This window comes from Coregonus clupeaformis, unplaced genomic scaffold (genome assembly GCF_020615455.1).
Source record: "Coregonus clupeaformis isolate EN_2021a unplaced genomic scaffold, ASM2061545v1 scaf2014, whole genome shotgun sequence".
NCBI lineage: Eukaryota > Metazoa > Chordata > Actinopteri > Salmoniformes > Salmonidae > Coregonus > Coregonus clupeaformis.
In genome coordinates this window covers 27,665-46,962 of record NW_025535468.1, presented here as the reverse complement: position 1 = coordinate 46,962, position 19,298 = coordinate 27,665, and the positions used below count along the sequence as shown (strand labels likewise).

The 19,298-nt window shown below is 42.7% G+C and overlaps 1 protein-coding gene and 1 pseudogene across 1 annotated transcript; one reads left to right on the top strand and one right to left on the bottom strand.

Moving 5' to 3' along the window:
* Window positions 1–19,298, bottom strand: part of LOC123488011 — a 51,526-nt pseudogene that overhangs the window by 24,191 nt on the left and 8,037 nt on the right.
* Window positions 724–9,669, top strand: LOC121562504 (signal transducer and activator of transcription 1-alpha/beta-like). The gene is made up of 6 exons (XM_045219050.1): window positions 724–1,129; window positions 1,649–1,837; window positions 2,566–2,641; window positions 2,819–2,883; window positions 7,786–7,861; window positions 8,039–9,669. The coding sequence occupies exons 1-6, from the start codon at window positions 964–966 to the stop codon at window positions 8,118–8,120; spliced, it is 654 nt and encodes a 217-aa protein (XP_045074985.1). The 5' UTR covers window positions 724–963; the 3' UTR covers window positions 8,121–9,669.

The window sequence follows — 19,298 nt, the reverse complement described above, 5'->3', positions numbered from 1 at the left end:
AAAAAAAAAAACTGATGACATCAGTATACACCTGTGGTACATTCAAAATAATTAGTTAATGTTGAAGTTGAGCTGCACCTACACAGATGAACAATAAACCCTCATACATACGAGGCTTCTTGTGCAACAGGGACTGGGGATACAAAGTCAAATCACTTGAGATGAGTTATTCAATAACAATATCATAGTCATTCATCAAATCACAAGTAAGTTGCCTTAGTACTTTTACTACAATAGTTTAGGGTTTAAGATTTTGAATGCAATGCCCTGCAATGTACTCACTGTCCCTCCCATAGTCTATGACACAAACACAGACACACAAACAGACAAGTTCTCACCAAAACAACCTGACTTTTCAAGTAAATGCTTATACGTTTATTTTACACTTTTTAAAAAGTGCTCCGTTAGTTATGTGTAGGATAGTCTTAGTGTTCTGCTTTCATATAGGCCTATAATGACAACTATTTTATCTCTACCCAAAATAGGCTTTTGGGTGAGTATGGCAAGATTTAAAGTCCACCATTGTGGAGTTCTTACGAACGAAAAACATTAGTTAAAGTGTAATGCACTGTCTATAACTGTAGATAAAATCAGTGTAAAACCATATACAGTGCCTTGCAAAAGTGTTCATCCCCCTTGGCGTTTTAACTATTTTGTTGCATTATAACCTGTAATTTAAAAGGAGTTTCATTTGGATTTCATGTAATGGGCATACACAAAATACTCCAAATTGGTGAAGTGAAATTAAAAAAATAACTTGTTTACAAAAATTCAGTGGAACGATGGGCGAGTTATTCTTGACTCTTTTTGGAGTTCCACCTTACAAAAGCAAACAACTAGTGGTCTTATAGGGATGCCATATTAGCCGACTGGCTACATTTACAGACATGATGAACAATGTGCATTGTCCCTGCCTACTAAACCGAATACAGTAATAGAAGTACCAAAGGAAGTAATAAAGAAATGTTGCTTGTTCTCTCCCACTACAGCTGCATCCTGGGCTTTGTGAGGAAGGAGAGGGCAAAGACCATGCTGACTGGGAAGTGTCCAGGTACGTTCCTGCTGCGCTTCAGTGAGCTTAGCAGAGATGGAGCCATCACATTCACTTGGGTGGAACACGACCTATACGGTGAGTAGCACACACACTGGAGCCATTTAATATTAAAGGTGCTATTTTTTAATTTTTAATTTTTATTTAACCTTTATTCTAACAGGGTGGAATCCTGGGTGGAATCCAGAAGGCAGGATGGTAGTATAGAAATAACCCCCCCCCCAAAAAAACAAAAAAAACAACAACAAACTGACTTGCCCAAAAAGCACCAATCCATTAAAATGTAGATTATTCTCAAGATGGTTCCATAAGTGAGGTGCGAAGAAACTAAAATCCCTTTTACCTAAATCTCTAGTGACAGAAGGAATTTCAAGAGTTAACCATCCCTGTGACTGAGTATGGTATCTCATACTTCTATAGGTTAGTAACAATGTTAGGTAAAGGCAGTTTTTTTTGCAAAAGAGCTTTCTAAATTAACACAATGCATTGTTTCGACCTATGTGACGTCAAAGAGGGCCAGCCTACTTTCAGATAGAGAATGCAATGATGAGTGCTAAATCTGTCGCCAGTGATATAGCTGTCGCCCTTGTTCCACAGATAAGCCTGTATTCCATGCGGTGGAGCCCTACACCAAGAAGAAGCTGACTGTCATCTCTCTGCCTGACATCATCCGCACCTATAAGGTGATGGCAGCTGAGAACATCCCAGAGAACCCACTCCGCTTCCTCTACCCAGACATCCCCAAAGACAAGGCCTTCGGAAAGTACTACGCCAGGGCCTCAGAGGGTAAGCAGCCAGCGACCTTTTTGTTTCAAATCATAGATTATTTACAGCGACTCGTGAGAAGGTCACCCGTGACTGTGAGGTAAAATATTTATGAAATTAATAGGATTTAACTTCTAATAAAATAAAAATTCAAAAAATAAGATTTTTGGGGGATGCTTTCCTATAGTTCTGATGCATTTCAGACACCTCAATCCATACTTCCTTTTGATTTATTTTTGGCCATGTATGAATGGGTTATTCAGTGTGTTTCTATGGGCTAATAGCAGTAAGGTCAAATTCAATCTTTCATCAAATACTTTTTATATATTTTAGGGGGATACCTACAGGGGTCATAAAACTCTAAATCAAATAGCTAAATGGTCCATCTTATGATCATAATAAAACAATTTTTTATGTTAGCTTTGTAGATATCGCCTTAGACTCCTAGGGGTTAAGCTTGTGGGCATCGTAGAGCAAAACAGCTGAACGGTAGAGGGTGATATTTGTTTCTGGCTCAAACCGTTCGGACTTGAGAGGTTTATGCAAAAACGCAGAAGTCTCTATCTTAAACGGACATAATTTTATGGCCGTGTTTCTTTAACTGTTGATTAGAAAATAGAAACGATACAATTAGGGATTCTATTTCTATGTTTAAAATCCCCTCAATGACCATGTCTGGTAAACCTTTGGGAATATTTATTATTACCAACACCTCTGTCTTACATCTGGTCCACCATTTTGTTTTTCAGCATCTAAGCCCATGGACGTGAAGAGTCCCATCGACACAGGATACATAAAGACATTTTTCATATCAGTGTCAGAAGTGTAAGTTCAGAGTAGGCTACCTTTGATACGTTACAGATATCTTAATCAATTACATATAGGCTAAAGGTACAACAAAATGTGTATTTAATACAGGAAGACATTTTATTTGCAATATTCTGGTTTGGGTATAATCCATTATCTGATTTAACTGACTGTTATTTTCGGAATGTGTTTTAGTCACCCAAGTGGACCAGTGCTCCATTGTTGGAGGGGAAGTCCTAAGGATATTGTTTGCTGCTGTGGTAAGTGCAATTTCTGTCTGGGGCTTTACTGTGATAAACAGTAAAGCATTTTGTACAGATGTAGCCTGGCTGTACAGTAGGGGAGAGTGGGGTATGTTGAGCAATGTTTTACATTCAGCATTACTATGTCAAGGGAAATATACACTCGTAGAAAAAAGGGTTCTAAAAGGGTTCTGTGGCTGTCCCCATAGGAGAACCCGTTTTGGTTCAAGGTAGAAATATGTTAGGTTTCATGTAGAACCCTCTGTAGAAAGGATTCTACATGCAACCCAAAAGGGTTATATCTGGAACCAAAAGGGGTTATTCAAAGGGTTCTCCTATGGGGACAGCCAAAGTACCCTATTTGGTTCTAGATAGCACCTTTCTTTCTAAGAGTGTAGTATTCTTTCTAAAAAAGTTATCTACACTGAACAAAAATATAAACGTAACATGTAAAGTGTTGGTCCCATGTTTCATGAGCTGAAATAAAAATTCCCAGAAATGTTCCATACGCACAAAAAGCTTAATTCTCTCAAATTTGTTTACATCCCTGTTAGTGAGCATTTCTCCTTAGCCAAGAGAATCCATCCACCTGGCAGGTGTGGCATATCAAGAAGCTGATTAAACAGCATGATCATTACACAGGTGCTGGGGACAACAAAAGGCCACTTTAAAATGTGCAGTTTTGTCATGCAACACAATGCCACAGATGTGTCAAGTTTTGAGAGAGCGTATAATTGGCATGCTGACTGCAGGAATGTCCACCATAGCTGTTGCCAGAGAATTTAATGTTAATTTCTCTACCAAAAGCTGCCTCCAAAGTCCTTATAGAGAGGAGTATTTCTGTCTATAATAAAGCCATTTTTTGCAGAAAAACGTATAATAATAATAATAATAATATGCCATTTAGCAGACGCTTTTATCCAAAGCGACTTACAGTCATTATTCTGATTGGCTGCTCAGTGGGTGGGCTTTGCTGCCAGGTGGGTGGGCCTATCCCTCCAATACCCACCCATGGCTGAACCCCTGCCCAGTCATGTGAAATCCATAGATTAGGGCATTATTTATTTATTTCAATTTACTGATTTTTCTTATATGAACTGTAACTCAGTAAAATCTTTTAAATTGTTGCATTTATGTTTTTGTTCAGTATACAGTGAGGGAAAAAAGTATTTGATCCCCTGCTGATTTTATACGTTTGCCCACTGACAAAGAAATTATCAGTCTATAATTTTAATGGTAGTTTATTTGAACAGTGAGAGACAGAATAGCAACCATTTTTTTAAAATGAGGGATATAAGTATTTAACCCCCTCTCAATCAGAAAGATTTCTGGCTCCCAGGTGTCTTTTATACAGCTAACGAGCTGAGATTAGGAGCACACCCTTAAAGGGAGTGCTCCTAATCTCAGCTTGTTACCTGTATAAAAGACACCTGTCCACAGAAGCAATCAATCAATCAGATTCCAAACTCTCCACCATGGCCAAGACCAAAGAGCTCTCCAAGGATGTCAGGGACAAGATTGTAGACCTACACAAGGCTGGAATGGGCTACAAGACCATCGGCAAGCAGCTTGGTGAGAAGTTGACAACAGTTGGTGCGATTATTCGCAAATGGAAGAAACACAAAAGACCTGTCAATCTCCCTCGGCCTGGGGCTCCATGCAAGATCTCACCTCGTGGAGTTGCAATGATCATGAGAACGGTGAGGAATCAGCCCAGAACTACACGGGAGGATCTTGTCAATGATCTCAAGGCAGCTGGGACCATAGTCACCAAGAAAACAATTGGTAACACACTACGCCGTGAAGGACTGAAATCCTGCAGCACCCGCAAGGTCCCCCTGCTCAAGAAAGCACTTATACAGGCCTGTCTGAAGTTTGCCAATAAACATCTGAAGGATTCAGAGGAGAACTGGGTGAAAGTGTTGTGGTTAGATGAGACCAAAATGGAGCTCTTTGGCATCAACTCAACTCGCCGTGTTTGGAGGAGGAGGAATGCTGCCTATGACCCCAAGAACACCCTCCCCACCGTCAAACATGGAGGTGGAAACGTTATGCTTTGGGGGGTGTTTTTCTGCTAAGGGGACAGGACAACTTCACCGCATCAAAGGGACAATGGACGGGGCCATGTACCGTCAAATCTTGGTTGAGAACCTCCTTCCCTCAGCCAGGGCAGCTTTGCTCACAATTGGCATTCTCTCAATCAGCTTCATGAAGTAGTCACCTGGAATGCATTTCAATTAACAGGTGTGCCTTCTTAAAAGTTAATTTGTGGAATTTCTTTCCTTCTTAATGTGTTTGAGCCAATCAGTTGTGTTGGGACAAGGTAGGGGGTATACAGAAGATAGCTCTATTTGGTAATAGACAAAGTCCATATTATGGCAAGAAAATATCAAATACAGTGGGGGAAAAAAAGTATTTAGTCAGCCACCAATTGTGCAACTTCTCCCACTTAAAATGATGAGAGAGGCCTGTAATTTTCATCATAGGTACACGTCAACTATGACAGACAAAATGAGAAAGAGAAATCACATTTTAGGATATTTAATGAATTTATTTGCAAATTATGGTGGAAAATAAGTATTTGGTCAACAACAAAAGTTTCTCAATACTTTGTTATATACCCTTTGTTGGCAATGACACAGGTCAAACGTTTTCTGTAAGTCTTCACAAGGTTTTCACACACTGTTGCTGGTAATTTGGGACATTCCTCCATGCAGATCTCCTCTAGAGCAGTGATGTTTTGGGGCTGTCGCTGGGCAACACAGACTTTCAACTCCCTCCAAAGATTTTCTATGGGGTTGAGATCTGGAGACTGGCTAGGCCACTCCAGGACCTTGAAATGCTTCTTACGAAGCCACTCCTTCGTTGCCCGGGCGGTGTGTTTGGGATCATTGTCATGCTGAAAGACCCAGCCAAGTTTCATCTTCAATGCCCTTGCATTTTCACTCAAAATCTCACGATACATGGCCCCATTCATTCTTTCCTTTACACGGATCAGTCGTCCTGGTCCCTTTGCAGAAAAACAGCCCCAAAGCATGATGTTTCCACCCCCATGCTTCACAGTAGGTATGGTGTTCTTTGGATGCAACTCAGCATTCTTTGTCCTCCAAACACGACGAGTTGAGTTTTTACCAAAAAGTTTTATTTTGGTTTCATCTGACCATATGACATTCTCCCAATCCTCTTCTGGATCATCCAAATGCACTCTAGCAAACTTCAGTTGGGCCTGGACATGTACTGGCTTAAGAAGGGGAACACGTCTGGCACTGCAGGATTTGAGTCCCTGGCGGCATAGTGTGTTACTGATGGTAGGCTTTGTTACTTTGGTCCCAGCTCTCTGCAGGTCATTCACTAGGTCCCCCCGTGTGGTTCTGGGATTTTTGCTCACCGTTCTTGTGATCATTTTGACCCCACGGGGTGAGATCTTGCGTGGAGCCCCAGATCGAGGGAGATTATCAGTGGTCTTGTATGTCTTCCATTTCCTAATAATTGCTCCCACAGTTGATTTCTTCAAACCAAGCTGCTTACCCATTGCAGATTCAGTCTTCCCAGCCTGGTGCAGGTCTACAATTTTGTTTCTGGTGTCCTTTGACAGCTCTTTGGTCTTGGCCATAGTGGAGTTTGGAGTGTGACTGTTTGAGGTTGTGTACAGGTGTCTTTTATACTGATAACAAGTTCAAACAGGTGCCATTAATACAGGTAACGAGTGGAGGACAGAGGAGCCTCTTAAAGAAGAAGTTACAGGTCTGTGAGAGCCAGAAATCTTGCTTGTTTGTAGGTGACCAAAAAAATAAATCCTACAATGTGATTTTCTGGAGAAAAAAAATCTCAATTTGTCTGTCATAGTTGAAGTGTACCTATCATAAAAATTACAGGCCTCTCTCATCTTTTTAAGTGGGAGAACTTGCACAATTGGTGGCTGACTAAATACTTTTTTCCCCACTGTAAGCGAAACGACAGTCCATCATTACTTTAAGACATGAAGGTCAGTCAATCCGGAAAATGTCAAGAACGTTGAAAGTTTCTTCAAGTGCAGTCGCAAAAACCATCAAGTGCTATGATGAAACTGGCTCTCATGAGGACCGCCACAGGAAAGGAAGACCCAGAGTTACCTCTGCTGCAGAGGATAAGTTAATTAGAGTTACCAGCCTCAGAAATTACAGCCCAAAGAAGTGCTTCACAGAGTTCAAGTAACAGACACGTCTCAACATCAACTGTTCAGAGGAGACTGTGTGAATCAGGCCTTCATGGTCGAATTGCTGCAAAGAAACCACTACTAAAGGACACCAATAATAAGAAGAGACCTGCTTGTGCCAAGAAACACGAGCAATGGACATTAGACCGGTGGAAATGTGTCCTTTTGTCTGGAGTCCAAATTGGAGATTTTTGGTTCCAAATATAAAATATATTTTGATTTGTTTAACACTTATTTTGTTACTACATGATTCCATATGTGTTATTTTATAGTTTTGATGACTTCACTATTATTCTACAATGTAGAAAATAGTAAAAATAAAGAAAAACCCTTGAATGAGTAGGTGTGTCCAAACTTTTCACTGGTACTGTATATAAAAAAACTCTACATAAAAATGAAGAAAGGTACCATAGTCTTAGAAGAAGGCTATAGCTAGTGTTAAACATTAAACAAGATTCTTCAAAGTAGCTCAACCAGCTTCACCTGGAATGCTTTTCCAATAGTCTTGAAGGAGTTCCCACATATGCTGAGCACTTGTTGGCTGCTTTTCCTTCACTCTGTAGTCCAACTCATCTCAATTGGGTTGAGAAAATAGAAATGATAAAATTAGGGATTCTATTTCTATGTTTAAAATCCCCTCAATGACCATGTCTGTTAAACCTTTGGGTATGTTTATTATGACCAACACCTCTGTCTTACATCTGGTCCACCATTTTGTTTTTCAGCATCAGAGCCCATGTACGTGGAGAGTCCAACCGGCACAGGATACGTAAAGACATTTTTCATATCAGTGTCAGAAGTGTAAGTTCAGAGTAGGCTACCCTTCATACGTTACATATATCTTAATCTTTTACATATAGGCTAAAGGTACAACAAAATGTGTATTTAATACAGGAAGACATTTTATTTGCAATATTCTGGTTTGGGTATAATACATAATCTGATTTAACTGACTGTTATTTTCGCAATGTGTTTTAGTCACCCATCTAGACTTCAAAACAAAATGATGCTCATGCCGCCAGACGTGTTTGAAGAGCTGGAACGTCAACTCCATTGTTGAAGTGGAAGTGGATGTTATTGCTGCTGTGGTAAATGCAATTTCCCCTCTGGTGCTTTACTGTGATAAACAGTAAACTCATTTGTACAAATGTAGCCTGGCTGTACAGTAGGGGAGATTGGGGTATGTTGAGCAATTTTTTACATTCAGCATTACTATGTCAAGGAAATGTACACTCTTAGAAGAAAGGGTTCCAAAAGGGTTATGTGGCTGTCCCCATATGAGAACCCTTTTTTGTTCCAGGCAGAACCCTTTTTGGTTCCAAGTAGAACTTTGTTAGGTTCCATGTAGCACCCTTTCTATCCGGATCCAAAAGGGTTCTATCTGGAACCAAAAGGGGTTGTCATGACTCTCATGTGATGGTCCCACGTGAGAAGCCTTAGATCAGAATACAGAGAAGCAACAGTCTACAGATCTCTATCTCTCTTTCCCACAGAACAAAGGAGGGATTGATAAGGGGAGGTTTTATGACACCTCACGCCAAATCCTAAATGGTTTGCAGCAAATGACTCCTTGTTGTTCCCTAGCATTGGTGATCTGAATGTCTCTGGAACAGTATATTCCATCATACAAATGTTGGGAATGTCTATTTTGTGATGTCATTAAAACCTTTATATAAACGTTATAATGAAAATATTGTAACTTGAAGAGCTTTCATACTGTGCCTCTCAAGTTTGCATCCGTTACAATGTGTAGGAAATATCCAGGAGGAAGATAATATTTTTGTAAAGATAGGAAGATGATTTTGGTTCTCTAACGAAATCATAGTGTTCATAATACTTTGCCCCAGTAACTAGCCACGCCCACGGAAGCTCAGAAAGAGTGTCCGCATGACGTAAACACCCTCTTTACCAGAATGTAGAAAAGGTTGAGTTAAGAATTAACAGATTAGACTAGACAGACCTGAAGCTGCAGCTAGGTCTATATTGGTCCCGACCCTGAAAACCAACACACGGTTGAAGAAGACGAAGGAGCCTCTAAACAGTCAATGCTACGGTTGAGAAAATGTTCGAAGTACTGTATCTAAGAAAGTGAATTTAAGTAGGACCATCCGGCTACTCTCTTCAAATCATTGTCAACGACACTGTTCTCATCACCCATCGACACGGATCTTCTACACGGCTGATTAGCCGTCCTCAGAAGATCACCCTCCTAGTCCACAGACTACAGAACCAGACAACTATCATCCAGAACACGAGGAGAAGACCCCATCGAGCCCTTTCCACGGAGGCCTGGGTCCAACAGAGTTACACGACCTCCAACACGTAAACATATGCATTACTTCTTATCAAACGGGCGGCAGTTCGGGGCAAGGTATTAGGATTACTGTGAGAGTAGTTCCCAAATGAATCCAAGTGTTGCTTCTCTTCCTCTCTCGCTTTCTCTCTTTCTTTAACTCTCCATCTTTTGTAACAAGTGTAATATTGTGCTAGTCCGCTAGGGACCCGTTTTCATTGTATTAAAAAAGTTTCTAAATCCCTAACCTATACCATGTATGTGTTGTATCTTGTGTTATCATTTTAATTAGTTAGTAAATAAATAATTAAATCAATTTGTGTGGTATGGAATGATCAGTAAGACCTGGTTTTGTGCAGATTTAAGGAGTCTACGACTTTCAGAATGAGACTTAATGAGGTAAATTATTAAGTGACTGTTAAATGATATAAGATATATCTAGATATCTTTATATTTAATTCGGGAAACGGTAACTCGTTAAACAACTTTTCTCGTGGTGCCCCAAATTCCTAATGAGTTCATTGTTACATTATTAATTGAATCTAGTAACAAATAAACCTAGGTAATTATTCGATAAATAACAGTCACACATTAATGAAAGTCACGTCACGATATAATGGAGCCCTGTACGAGGCTAAAATAGAACTAGGCCTTACTGTTGAATTCAGCCTATAGGAATTGTGTAGCAAGATACGTTATACACCAATAGCGCTGTAGGCAGGATTATTGTTAAGGGTGGTGTGTGTGTTTCCACTTGAACAAGATACTAGTAGGGAGAGATTGACTCCGGTGTTGTATATCTAACGAAAAGTCAGTGTGTAGGGGATTTACTGAATACTACGAGCTAGGCCAATGTAGGTATTAAGAGAAACAGACTAGTTGAGCCAAACGTGGGACTATTTCTGTCTCTCGCGTTTCAGGAGCGTTATTATTATTATTAATTTCTAGAAAGAGTTTCAAATTATAGAAATTTGAGTAGATTTGTTCATTTGACTGAAATGGGATGATTATCCCTCCATCTCTCTCGTTCCAGTAGTGTAGAGAGATAAAGGCAAAAAAATTTATACAAATCTGCGTGTTCCGGTAAAATATTGCTAGCAAAGAATCGCCGAAAGGGTTAACGTGAGACGTTATTAATAAACCACTTCCCTTATTAAAGGGGACCCTGTGTGTGGTGGGAAGTGAGGTTCCCTGTTCAAGTAGGGTAGCTTTGCACTAGATGCTAAGCTAACGAAGGGAGAGCAGACATTTTTGTTTTTGCCTTTGTTCCAACGGAAGTTCCGCCCCTCGGGACTCCCGTTTGATTTCAAACCTTTTTCAGGGTTGGTCATTTGGAGAAGGTCCAAATGTATTTGTTCAAACCAATGATACATTTTAAACTTTCTCCACATTATCCTAGATACAGCAACGCTTTTCAGGTTAATTAAAGTTTAATTCCCATACAGCCTATACAGGTATGATTAATCATTATCATTGATTAATCAATTCAATTTGCTTTTGCAAGTTCATTGGAGCCAACTCCTTCACGGGAATCCCATGTGGTTCCAGCCCGTAGGGATAAGTGACCCTGGTGGGGAATGTATACTCACATTTGAACTACTGGTTACACTTAGGATATCCAGCAAATCTCAAATGATTGGATATCATTGTCTCATTCAATTTAATAAGTTAAATTGCCGAACATACCTTTTCAGGTTGATCATTTAGATAAGATCCAGATTGATTTGGTTCAACAAAGGCGACAATTTAAACTTTTCCATATTAACCTAGATACAACAATGCTATCAGGTTAATTAAAGTTGAATTCCCAGATAGCCTATACAGGTATGATCAATCAATAACATTGATTAATCAATTAAAATTGCTTTTGCAAGTTTATTAAAAGTCAACTACCACATTACTGATCCAGTATTGATGATTTATTGATGTCTGTAAACCGTATAAAATTGTTTTTGCAGCTTCCAACGACTCAAAACCCAAAATGTTACATAAGTTTAAACAACTAATAGTCATCAAAATGAGCAAGCTATCAGAGGGGGTGCCATCCATTCCCCCGCTAATAAGCAAACCCTCACCCACAGAAAGATTGATCGCTGACCTCAGCAGCAATGCAAATCTAAACTATGCCGAAGGGTTGAGAATGTTAGATCACAATGCCATAAGCGAAAAAACTGCAGAAATCGCGACCGACGCCCTCCAAAATAGGCCAGCAGGCACAGGCCTTGTAAAGGTTCTCTCCAGTTTAGCCCTGAACTATGCCTACCAGCAGAGATGGACATTGGTCCAATACCGCTGTGCTCAACAGAAGCACAAGCAAGAAACTGTTGAAGAAGGGACAGGTGGAGAGAACTAGGAAGCTAATGACAAAAGCTGACAAAGACAAGATACTGCTAGCCGAGGAGCTGCATTTGAGAAGGATCAATTAAAAGATCTGGCAAAAACTTATGACGGTGAACTTGGAGAACAAACTCTTTAACAAAATCGTCTCCTACAGGAACAACTCCATTTAGCCGAAACTAAATATGACGAAGTCCACACAAAACTAGATCAATTTGACAACCTACTTAAAACCAGGGACAAGCAACTTGATACCCTGCAAGCAGGATTGAATGACACCACTCAAAGCAATAAGGTTCTAGTCCAAAAGCTGCAAACCACAGACGATCAGTTAAAGAACACAATGTCCAAGTTGGATGAAAAAACAGCAGCTCTCATTGAAGTCACTGATCAAATGAATGATGAGAAAACCCAGGTGAGGAAGGTGGAAAAAATTGAACTCTAAGCAAGCAGAGAATGTCTCATCACTGAATCTCTCACTACAGACTCAAAACCTTTCCCTGCAAACCATGACAGATAAGTAGCAAGTGCGATACTCACATGTCTGAAATAAATACTCTAGGAGCCCAAGTGGACTCAGCGATGCAGCAGAATTCCACCCTTAGGTACCCTCTAGAGGAACTCCGAACCAGTCACGCGCTTCAGCGTGACTACCCAGCCAAACAACCAAGCTCGCAACTGGAGTTTGTTACACAAAGGAGTGAAGACGACAGAAGGTTTCAGCCTTTATCTTTCTCAGGTGTCCCTCAGTCTTTTCCTCTTGGCCGTTTGGTACAGAGTAATATGGTGCCTCCTCGCCAACCAGACCAAGGCTTGGTTTCTCCTCTTGGCCTTTCAGCCAATTCTTACCCACAGGATGATGCAAAACCTCCCCACGCACTAGGCACGGAATGCCTTGATAAGATCATCAAGACCTTCCGCACCTTTGACCCCGCCCCAGTGAAGCCGAACGACACTGAGACGTTCCTAGCGGACCTAGATGACGCGTTGGATGGCTACCCGAACGCTACAGAGACTAACCGGCTTTACCTGTTGAAGCGAACGTTGAATAGACACGTGACTAGGTTCATCCGCCTACAACAACATTCCATTCAAAACGACAACACGAAAGTTGCCACAGCTTTAAGAATAGAATACAGTGGTTCTGCGACTCGCAAACACGACAGCATGCTGGCTAACAGTGTCAAACAAGCGCCAAGTGAACACCCACAAGCATACTATCATAGGCTTCGTTCAGCTTACTTTGGCTTACTCAATGAAATAGTAATGGAAGAGCTACTACCATTCAAACAAATTATTCTGTCAAACATGTATCCCACCTTCATTAACTACTTGGGCCCTACGGCCGACGTAAGTTTACCAACCTCAGAACTTAGAGAGCTTGCAAGCAAAGCTTTTGAGTCTTCAAAAGTGAGCCGCTCCAAGAGCCCTGACATCTCGGTTTTCAATATTGAGCAGGAGTACTCACTCCAGTTAGAGGGTTCGGAATCAAGGATAGGAGCGGTGAGTGATGACACACAAAACGGTACCTACCACGAAACAACCAAACCAATAACCTTAGCGGTAAAACTAACTATACCGAACGTTCCCAACCAAACCGGTACCGTAACAATCAACATGGCCGCCACATACCTGCACCCAACCCACAAAAAGGGTCATGGTACAAGAGTAACAAGGGTGACAAAGGGTTCAATGAACACCGATGCATACACCAATACTCTCGACAAGCTCTGCTAAGAGAACTACAGGAGCGAGACAAATTTGACAAACAGGACAAAGATAAGTCGCCATGACTAGGCGTGGACTCGCCGAACAACAGGTCCGCAGAAATTAACACCATTTGCGAGGACGTGAATGATCAAATTACCCCAGCACTCACTCCAAACCCTATCCAGGGCCTGCTCGATCAAGAATAAAGCCCACGGCTTTTGTTCATAGACTCTGATACAGATGTGGAGACGCACAAGGTAAGCAGCGTCGCAACGGTTGATTCCTCTCCCATTCCGATAGAGGACCCACTGGGTCATGAAGGTGGGTTATCTGTCTTGGAAATCGACATGGATAACCCATAGCTCCGTTCTTCCAACTCACCCCTCTTTGTTGGGGATATGACCAGAAAAACCAACTCGAACAGGCCATACCTCAAAGCAGTCTTAGAGGACTGTTTGACATCTGATGCACTGATAGATTCAGGTTAGACGATTTCCCTCATATTTCAAACATTGCTGGATGAACTCAAAAGGGCAGTGGACCCAGCAAAACGTTGATTAAAAACAGAATGCTGCGACACTACACTTCGAGGTTTCACTCGGGCTACCTCGCCTTTAACCAAGCGTCTCCTACTAAAACTGACCTTCAAAGGCATGTCACTTATCCACCCAGTGTATGTGACTACCATTGACACTGAACAGATGCTGATTGGGATAGATTGAATTGACTGTTTGGTAACACTGATGGATTGGAAAACCAACCAAGTCTGGTCACAAATAACTACGCCATCTCTGTTGACCCCACCGCCTTCATCGAAGAATGCATGCAATACATTGTACAACGACGAGGGTTTGACGTCATCAACTGACGTACCCCCGGTTAACTTGGTCATGAGTCCACCATGTGTGGCAAATGATAGGGTGACAAGTTCAACTTGGAAATTAACCGAACATGGGGTTTTCCTGTGTGGCTTGGGTGAATCACCAGCCGACACATACCGCCCTCCACTGACAGGTGGCGTGTGCCTAAACGGCACAATGAATGAGGATGCCATACTGGCAACCTGGTGGGAAAAATCTGCAATCTGAAATGTTCAACGACATTTCAAAAGCGGCTCACTGCCACCCCCTTGTTCCGAAAACATTCATATTCCCACTGGGAACAACTCCCCAGACAACACTCACCGCTTTAGGAGTATGTGCGCTTTCACTCCGCATCGGAACCAAGGAAGTATCTCACTACCTACTGGTTGTCGCAAACCTCCCACATACAGTCTGTGACAAAAATACGACCAAGACAGACGTGTGGTTGCTCACGCGAGCAAAACACTCAACCCTGCTGAACACAAGTACTCAGACTGCGAAAAAGTGCTGCTGTCGACAGTCTGGGCGGTCAAGCACTTCAACTGTTATGTCGGTGGACAAAAGGTGATCATAAAAACATGTCACCAGCCAGTGACCTTTCTGAAAAGCCAAAGAATCCGTGAGGGTGCTGTACACAACAGCAGGATAGCGGCTTGGCTCATGACGCTGCAGAGCCATGATATTGTTGTCAATTATGCAAAAGCGAAAAACCTTTGGCGGTGTGTCAGCGCTGCGGCGACGACGACACCGACATCGCACCACCCCCGTTTGATGTAGCTCCGCTGTTGCCATCAAACCATCACTACTTCGAAGAGAACGTGTGTCTTGGCATGCGAATGGCATTTGTGGATGGCTGTTCTTACCGTCAGCTAGACCACTTGCAAGCTGGTGTGGGACTGGTATGGCACAACGACATTCCGTGCAAACCGCTTCAATTTCAGCTAGGCAACAAGACCAGCCAGTTCGCAGAAGTAGCTGGCGTACTTATCACACTGCAAACTGCGGTAAAACACGACTTGTCAGAACTGGCAATCTGCACCGATTCAAACAATGCCAGACTCACCTTCTTATGCCACTTGCCATTTTGGAAACAAAAGCACATGACTACTTCAAGTGGCAAAGAAGTGAAAAACAAAGAGCTCATTCTAGCCTGCGATGACCTCATAACCAAACACGACATACAGGTGTATTGGAAGAAAGTCAAGGGACACTCCAAATCACCTGGTCGTGACAAACTTAACAACGACCATGCTGACAGCATGGCGAAATCTGGTGCAATTCACGGCACTCCTTGGCTGTTCGATGCTCGGGACGCAATGATCAAAGAGGCGACCTTGGTGTCTGCATTAACGCGTAGCCATGTAGCACCGCAAGAATTATCTTCGCACAAACGTAATGTGTTGCTAACTCATTCATTCTTGAATGGTGACCTGGTAGCAATGCAACACCAAGATGAGTCCCTCGCCACTTTGATGGCTTTCTTGTCTGATCCTGTCAATCACCCAGTCCAGAGCTGGCTTTGAAAGGCTCACACGATTTTCATTCACTGTACGCAACTAAACAGCACCTCACACTTGTAGATGACCTACTGGTTTATGTTTCAGAAACCGACGCCACTCAAAGGTGGGTGGTTCCTAAAACACAGAGGGGGATAATGATCGCTCATGCCCACGACGAGCCATGTGGGGGCCATAGGGCGATCAAGGCAACATGTGAAACATTGCGACAGGTGGACCACCGGCCTCACATGGAACAAGACGTGGCACAATACGTGAGGGGGTGTCTAGTTTTCTTCCAGTTTCAACCCTCAAAGCCACTTCACAGAGCACCCTTGCAGTCTTACCCTTGGAACTCGATCCAGATCGACTGGGTCAGCCCAGTTGCCAGGTCGGCAAGAGGCAACAAGTATCTCCTCACAGTGACTTGCGCATTCACAAAGTAGGTGGAGTGCCTGCCCGCACCCAATAACACAGCAGAATCCACGGCTGTTCTTTTACTCAACCACATTTTCAGTTGTTTCGGCCTGCCAGGAGAAACCGTGGACAGCGACAGAGGAACCCATTTTTCGGCTGCTGTAATGACAGAACTGTGGTGGCTCCTGGGATTCAAAGCTAAACTCCACATCGCGTACCACCCTAGGAGCTCCGGCAGGGCAGAAAGGAGCAACCAGACAATCGTCAGGATCCTGAGGAAATATGTGGCAACCAACCACAAAGATTGGGACCTCAAACTCCCACTGGTACTGATGGCGATCAGAGCCACACGCAACGGGTCTACGGGAATAACACCATTCGAGATGATGACGGGCCGGCAAATGACGCTTCCACTGCATCTGTACCAACCAGGAGATGTCGCCGCAGCTCACCAATACATGACGGACTTGCGAGCCATCCTCCAGACTACCTTTGCGTACGCTCAAGGAAAGTTGGAAAGAAGTGCAGAAGGTGACAAGAAGCACTACGACAAAAAGGCCTCACACCAGGTGTTCGAGGTCGGGGATAAGGTGTGGTACTACATGTACACCAAACCCGTGGGCGTTGCGACAAATTCCTGCCTCACTGGACGAGGCCACACGAGATTGTGGTAAAATTTTCACCTGTGGCTTTTCAAATCAGAAGGTCGACAAAACACCACGTTCAAGTGGGTCCACAGGAACCAAATCAAGTTGTACACTCCCCCCATGGGAAGAGAAGGGATGCAAGCCAGCACCGAATAGATAGAAACCTAGCAAATCAGAGGTACTAAGAAAATTCTTAAGGATCCTTAGCTGATCCCTTCCAGGAAATCAGTACGTTGCACCTAACATATTGTCTTCTCTTCCCAGCTACAAGATATACGTTTCGTTGCCATTGTTGATGTTGGACTGTTCGAAATAGGACAATCAGCTAAATACATTTGTTGTCACAACATTTTAGTTTATAAAAAAAAATATATATAACTGAAATAATCAGACAATATCTCTAATTATGCGTTTTTGTAGGATGGAGTTCCTTTGGCTGATCCTGACACTCTGCGCCCTGGTCAAAACCAATCCAGCAGATGTATTCACGAGCGGACCTTCTACTGGAATCGTGCTCCGTGATGATCCAGGACTCCTTATAACCAACTGCAGAGTATACCCGCAGAGGGTGTACGTCCGCCTAGATGCAAAGAACGTGTACCGTGAACACATTCCATCTGCAGCACATTTGAGTTGGGCCGGGGCTGACTGGACCACCCAGGCAGTTAAGCATGCCCAGCTAGACACTGCCCATATGTTGGCCCAACTCCAGAAGTTCACAGTCACCCAGTCAGAATTAGCGGAGCCCAGGCGAGAAAAAACTATTTGTCGGGGCTCTACTCTCGATAGGTGCAGCCGTAGGGTCACTATTTGCTCTAGGCAGCACTGCTGTCAACGCAGTCAGTCTAGCCACAGTCAAAAGAAATGTTAGGGAGATTACTGAAGAGATGCCACTTATCCAGCAACAGATGAAATCACAGGCACTCAGGTAGCAACATGTGGGAAAGTCTCTCCAGGACACTATTATGGTGGTAAACACACATGCTACTCTCCTGAACAAAACCCTCCTGTCGGTAGGAAAGCTGGTATAGGTCATGAACCATGACTATGCCCATGTCCATACTTATTTAAAAAAACTTCCAGCTTAACACGTCATCCCACACTCACACAACTCTCACACCAGTGCTAAACCCCTGTTCAGTCAATTAATCAATCACACAATACTCACATCCACATTCACTTAGTACTATTCTCAAACACACGTATTACTCCTTATGCATCTTCAACGATTATCTTGTCATTACCTCCTATGCATACATATGTATATTCAAAGGTTTCTCTAGAGTATATAGTCTCTATCTACAGTGAGGGCAAAAAGTATTTGATCCCCTGCTGATTTTGTACGTTTGCCCACTGACAAAGACATGATCAGTATATAATTTTAATGGTAGGTTTATTTGAACAGTGAGAAACAGAATAACAACAAAAAAATCCAGAAAAATGCATGTCAAAAATGTTATAAATTGATTTGCATTTTAATGAGAGAAATAAGTATTTGACCCCTCTGCAAAACACGACTTAGTACTTGGTGGCAAAACCCTTGTTGGCAATCACAGAGGTCAGATGTTTCTTGTAGTTGGCCACCAGGTTTGCACACATCTCAGGAGGGATTTTGTCCCACTCCTCTTTGCAGATCTTCTTCAAGTCATTAAGGTTTCAATGCTGACGTTTGGCAACTCGAACCTTCAGCTCCCTCCAGAGATTTTCTATGGGATTAAGGTCTGGAGACTGGCTAGGCCACTCCAGGACCTTAATGTGCTTCTTCTTGAGCCACTCCTTTGTTGCCTTGGCCGTGTGTTTTGGGTTATTGTCATGCTGGAATACCCATCCAAGACCCATTTTCAATGCCCTGACTGAGGGAAGGTACATGGCCCCGTCCATCGTCCCTTTGATGCGGTGAAGTTGTCCTGTCCCCTTAGCAGAAAAACACCCCCAAAGCATAATGTTTCCACCTCCATGTTTGACGGTGGGGATGGTGTTCTTGGGGTCATAGGCAGCATTCCTCCTCCTCCAAACACGGCGAGTTGAGTTGATGCCAAAGAGCTCGATTTTGGTCTCATCTGACCACAACACTTTCACCCAGTTCTCCTCTGAATCATTCAGATGTTAATTGGCCAACTTCAGACGGGCCTGTATATGTGCTTTCTTGAGCAGGGGGACCTTGCGGGCGCTGCAGGATTTCAGTCCTTCACGGCGTAGTGTGTTACCAATTGTTTTCTTGGTGACTATGGTCCCAGCTGCATTGAGATCATTGACAAGATCCTCCTGTGTAGTTCTGTGCTGATTCCTCAGTGAAGCATGGAGGAGGAGATATGATGGAGTGGGGGTACTTTGCTGGTGACACTGTCTGTGATTTATTTAGAATTCAAGGCACACTTAACCAGCATGGCTACCACAGCATTCTGCAGCGATACCCCATCCCATCTAGTTTGCGCTTAGTGGGACTATCATTTGTTTTTCAACAGGACAATGACC

What these genes read in the sequence shown, in the direction of transcription:
- LOC121562504 (XM_045219050.1), top strand. Translation starts at nt 964, where the DNA reads ATGTTGCTTGTTCTCTCCCACTACAGCTGCATCCTGGGCTTTGTGAGG. An exon ending in GGATATTGTTTGCTGCTGTG is followed by an intron (nt 2,884 to 7,785) that starts GTAAGTGCAATT and finishes TTTGTTTTTCAG; the next exon opens with CATCAGAGCCCATGTACGTG. An exon ending in TTCATATCAGTGTCAGAAGT is followed by an intron (nt 7,862 to 8,038) that starts GTAAGTTCAGAG and finishes AATGTGTTTTAG; the next exon opens with TCACCCATCTAGACTTCAAA.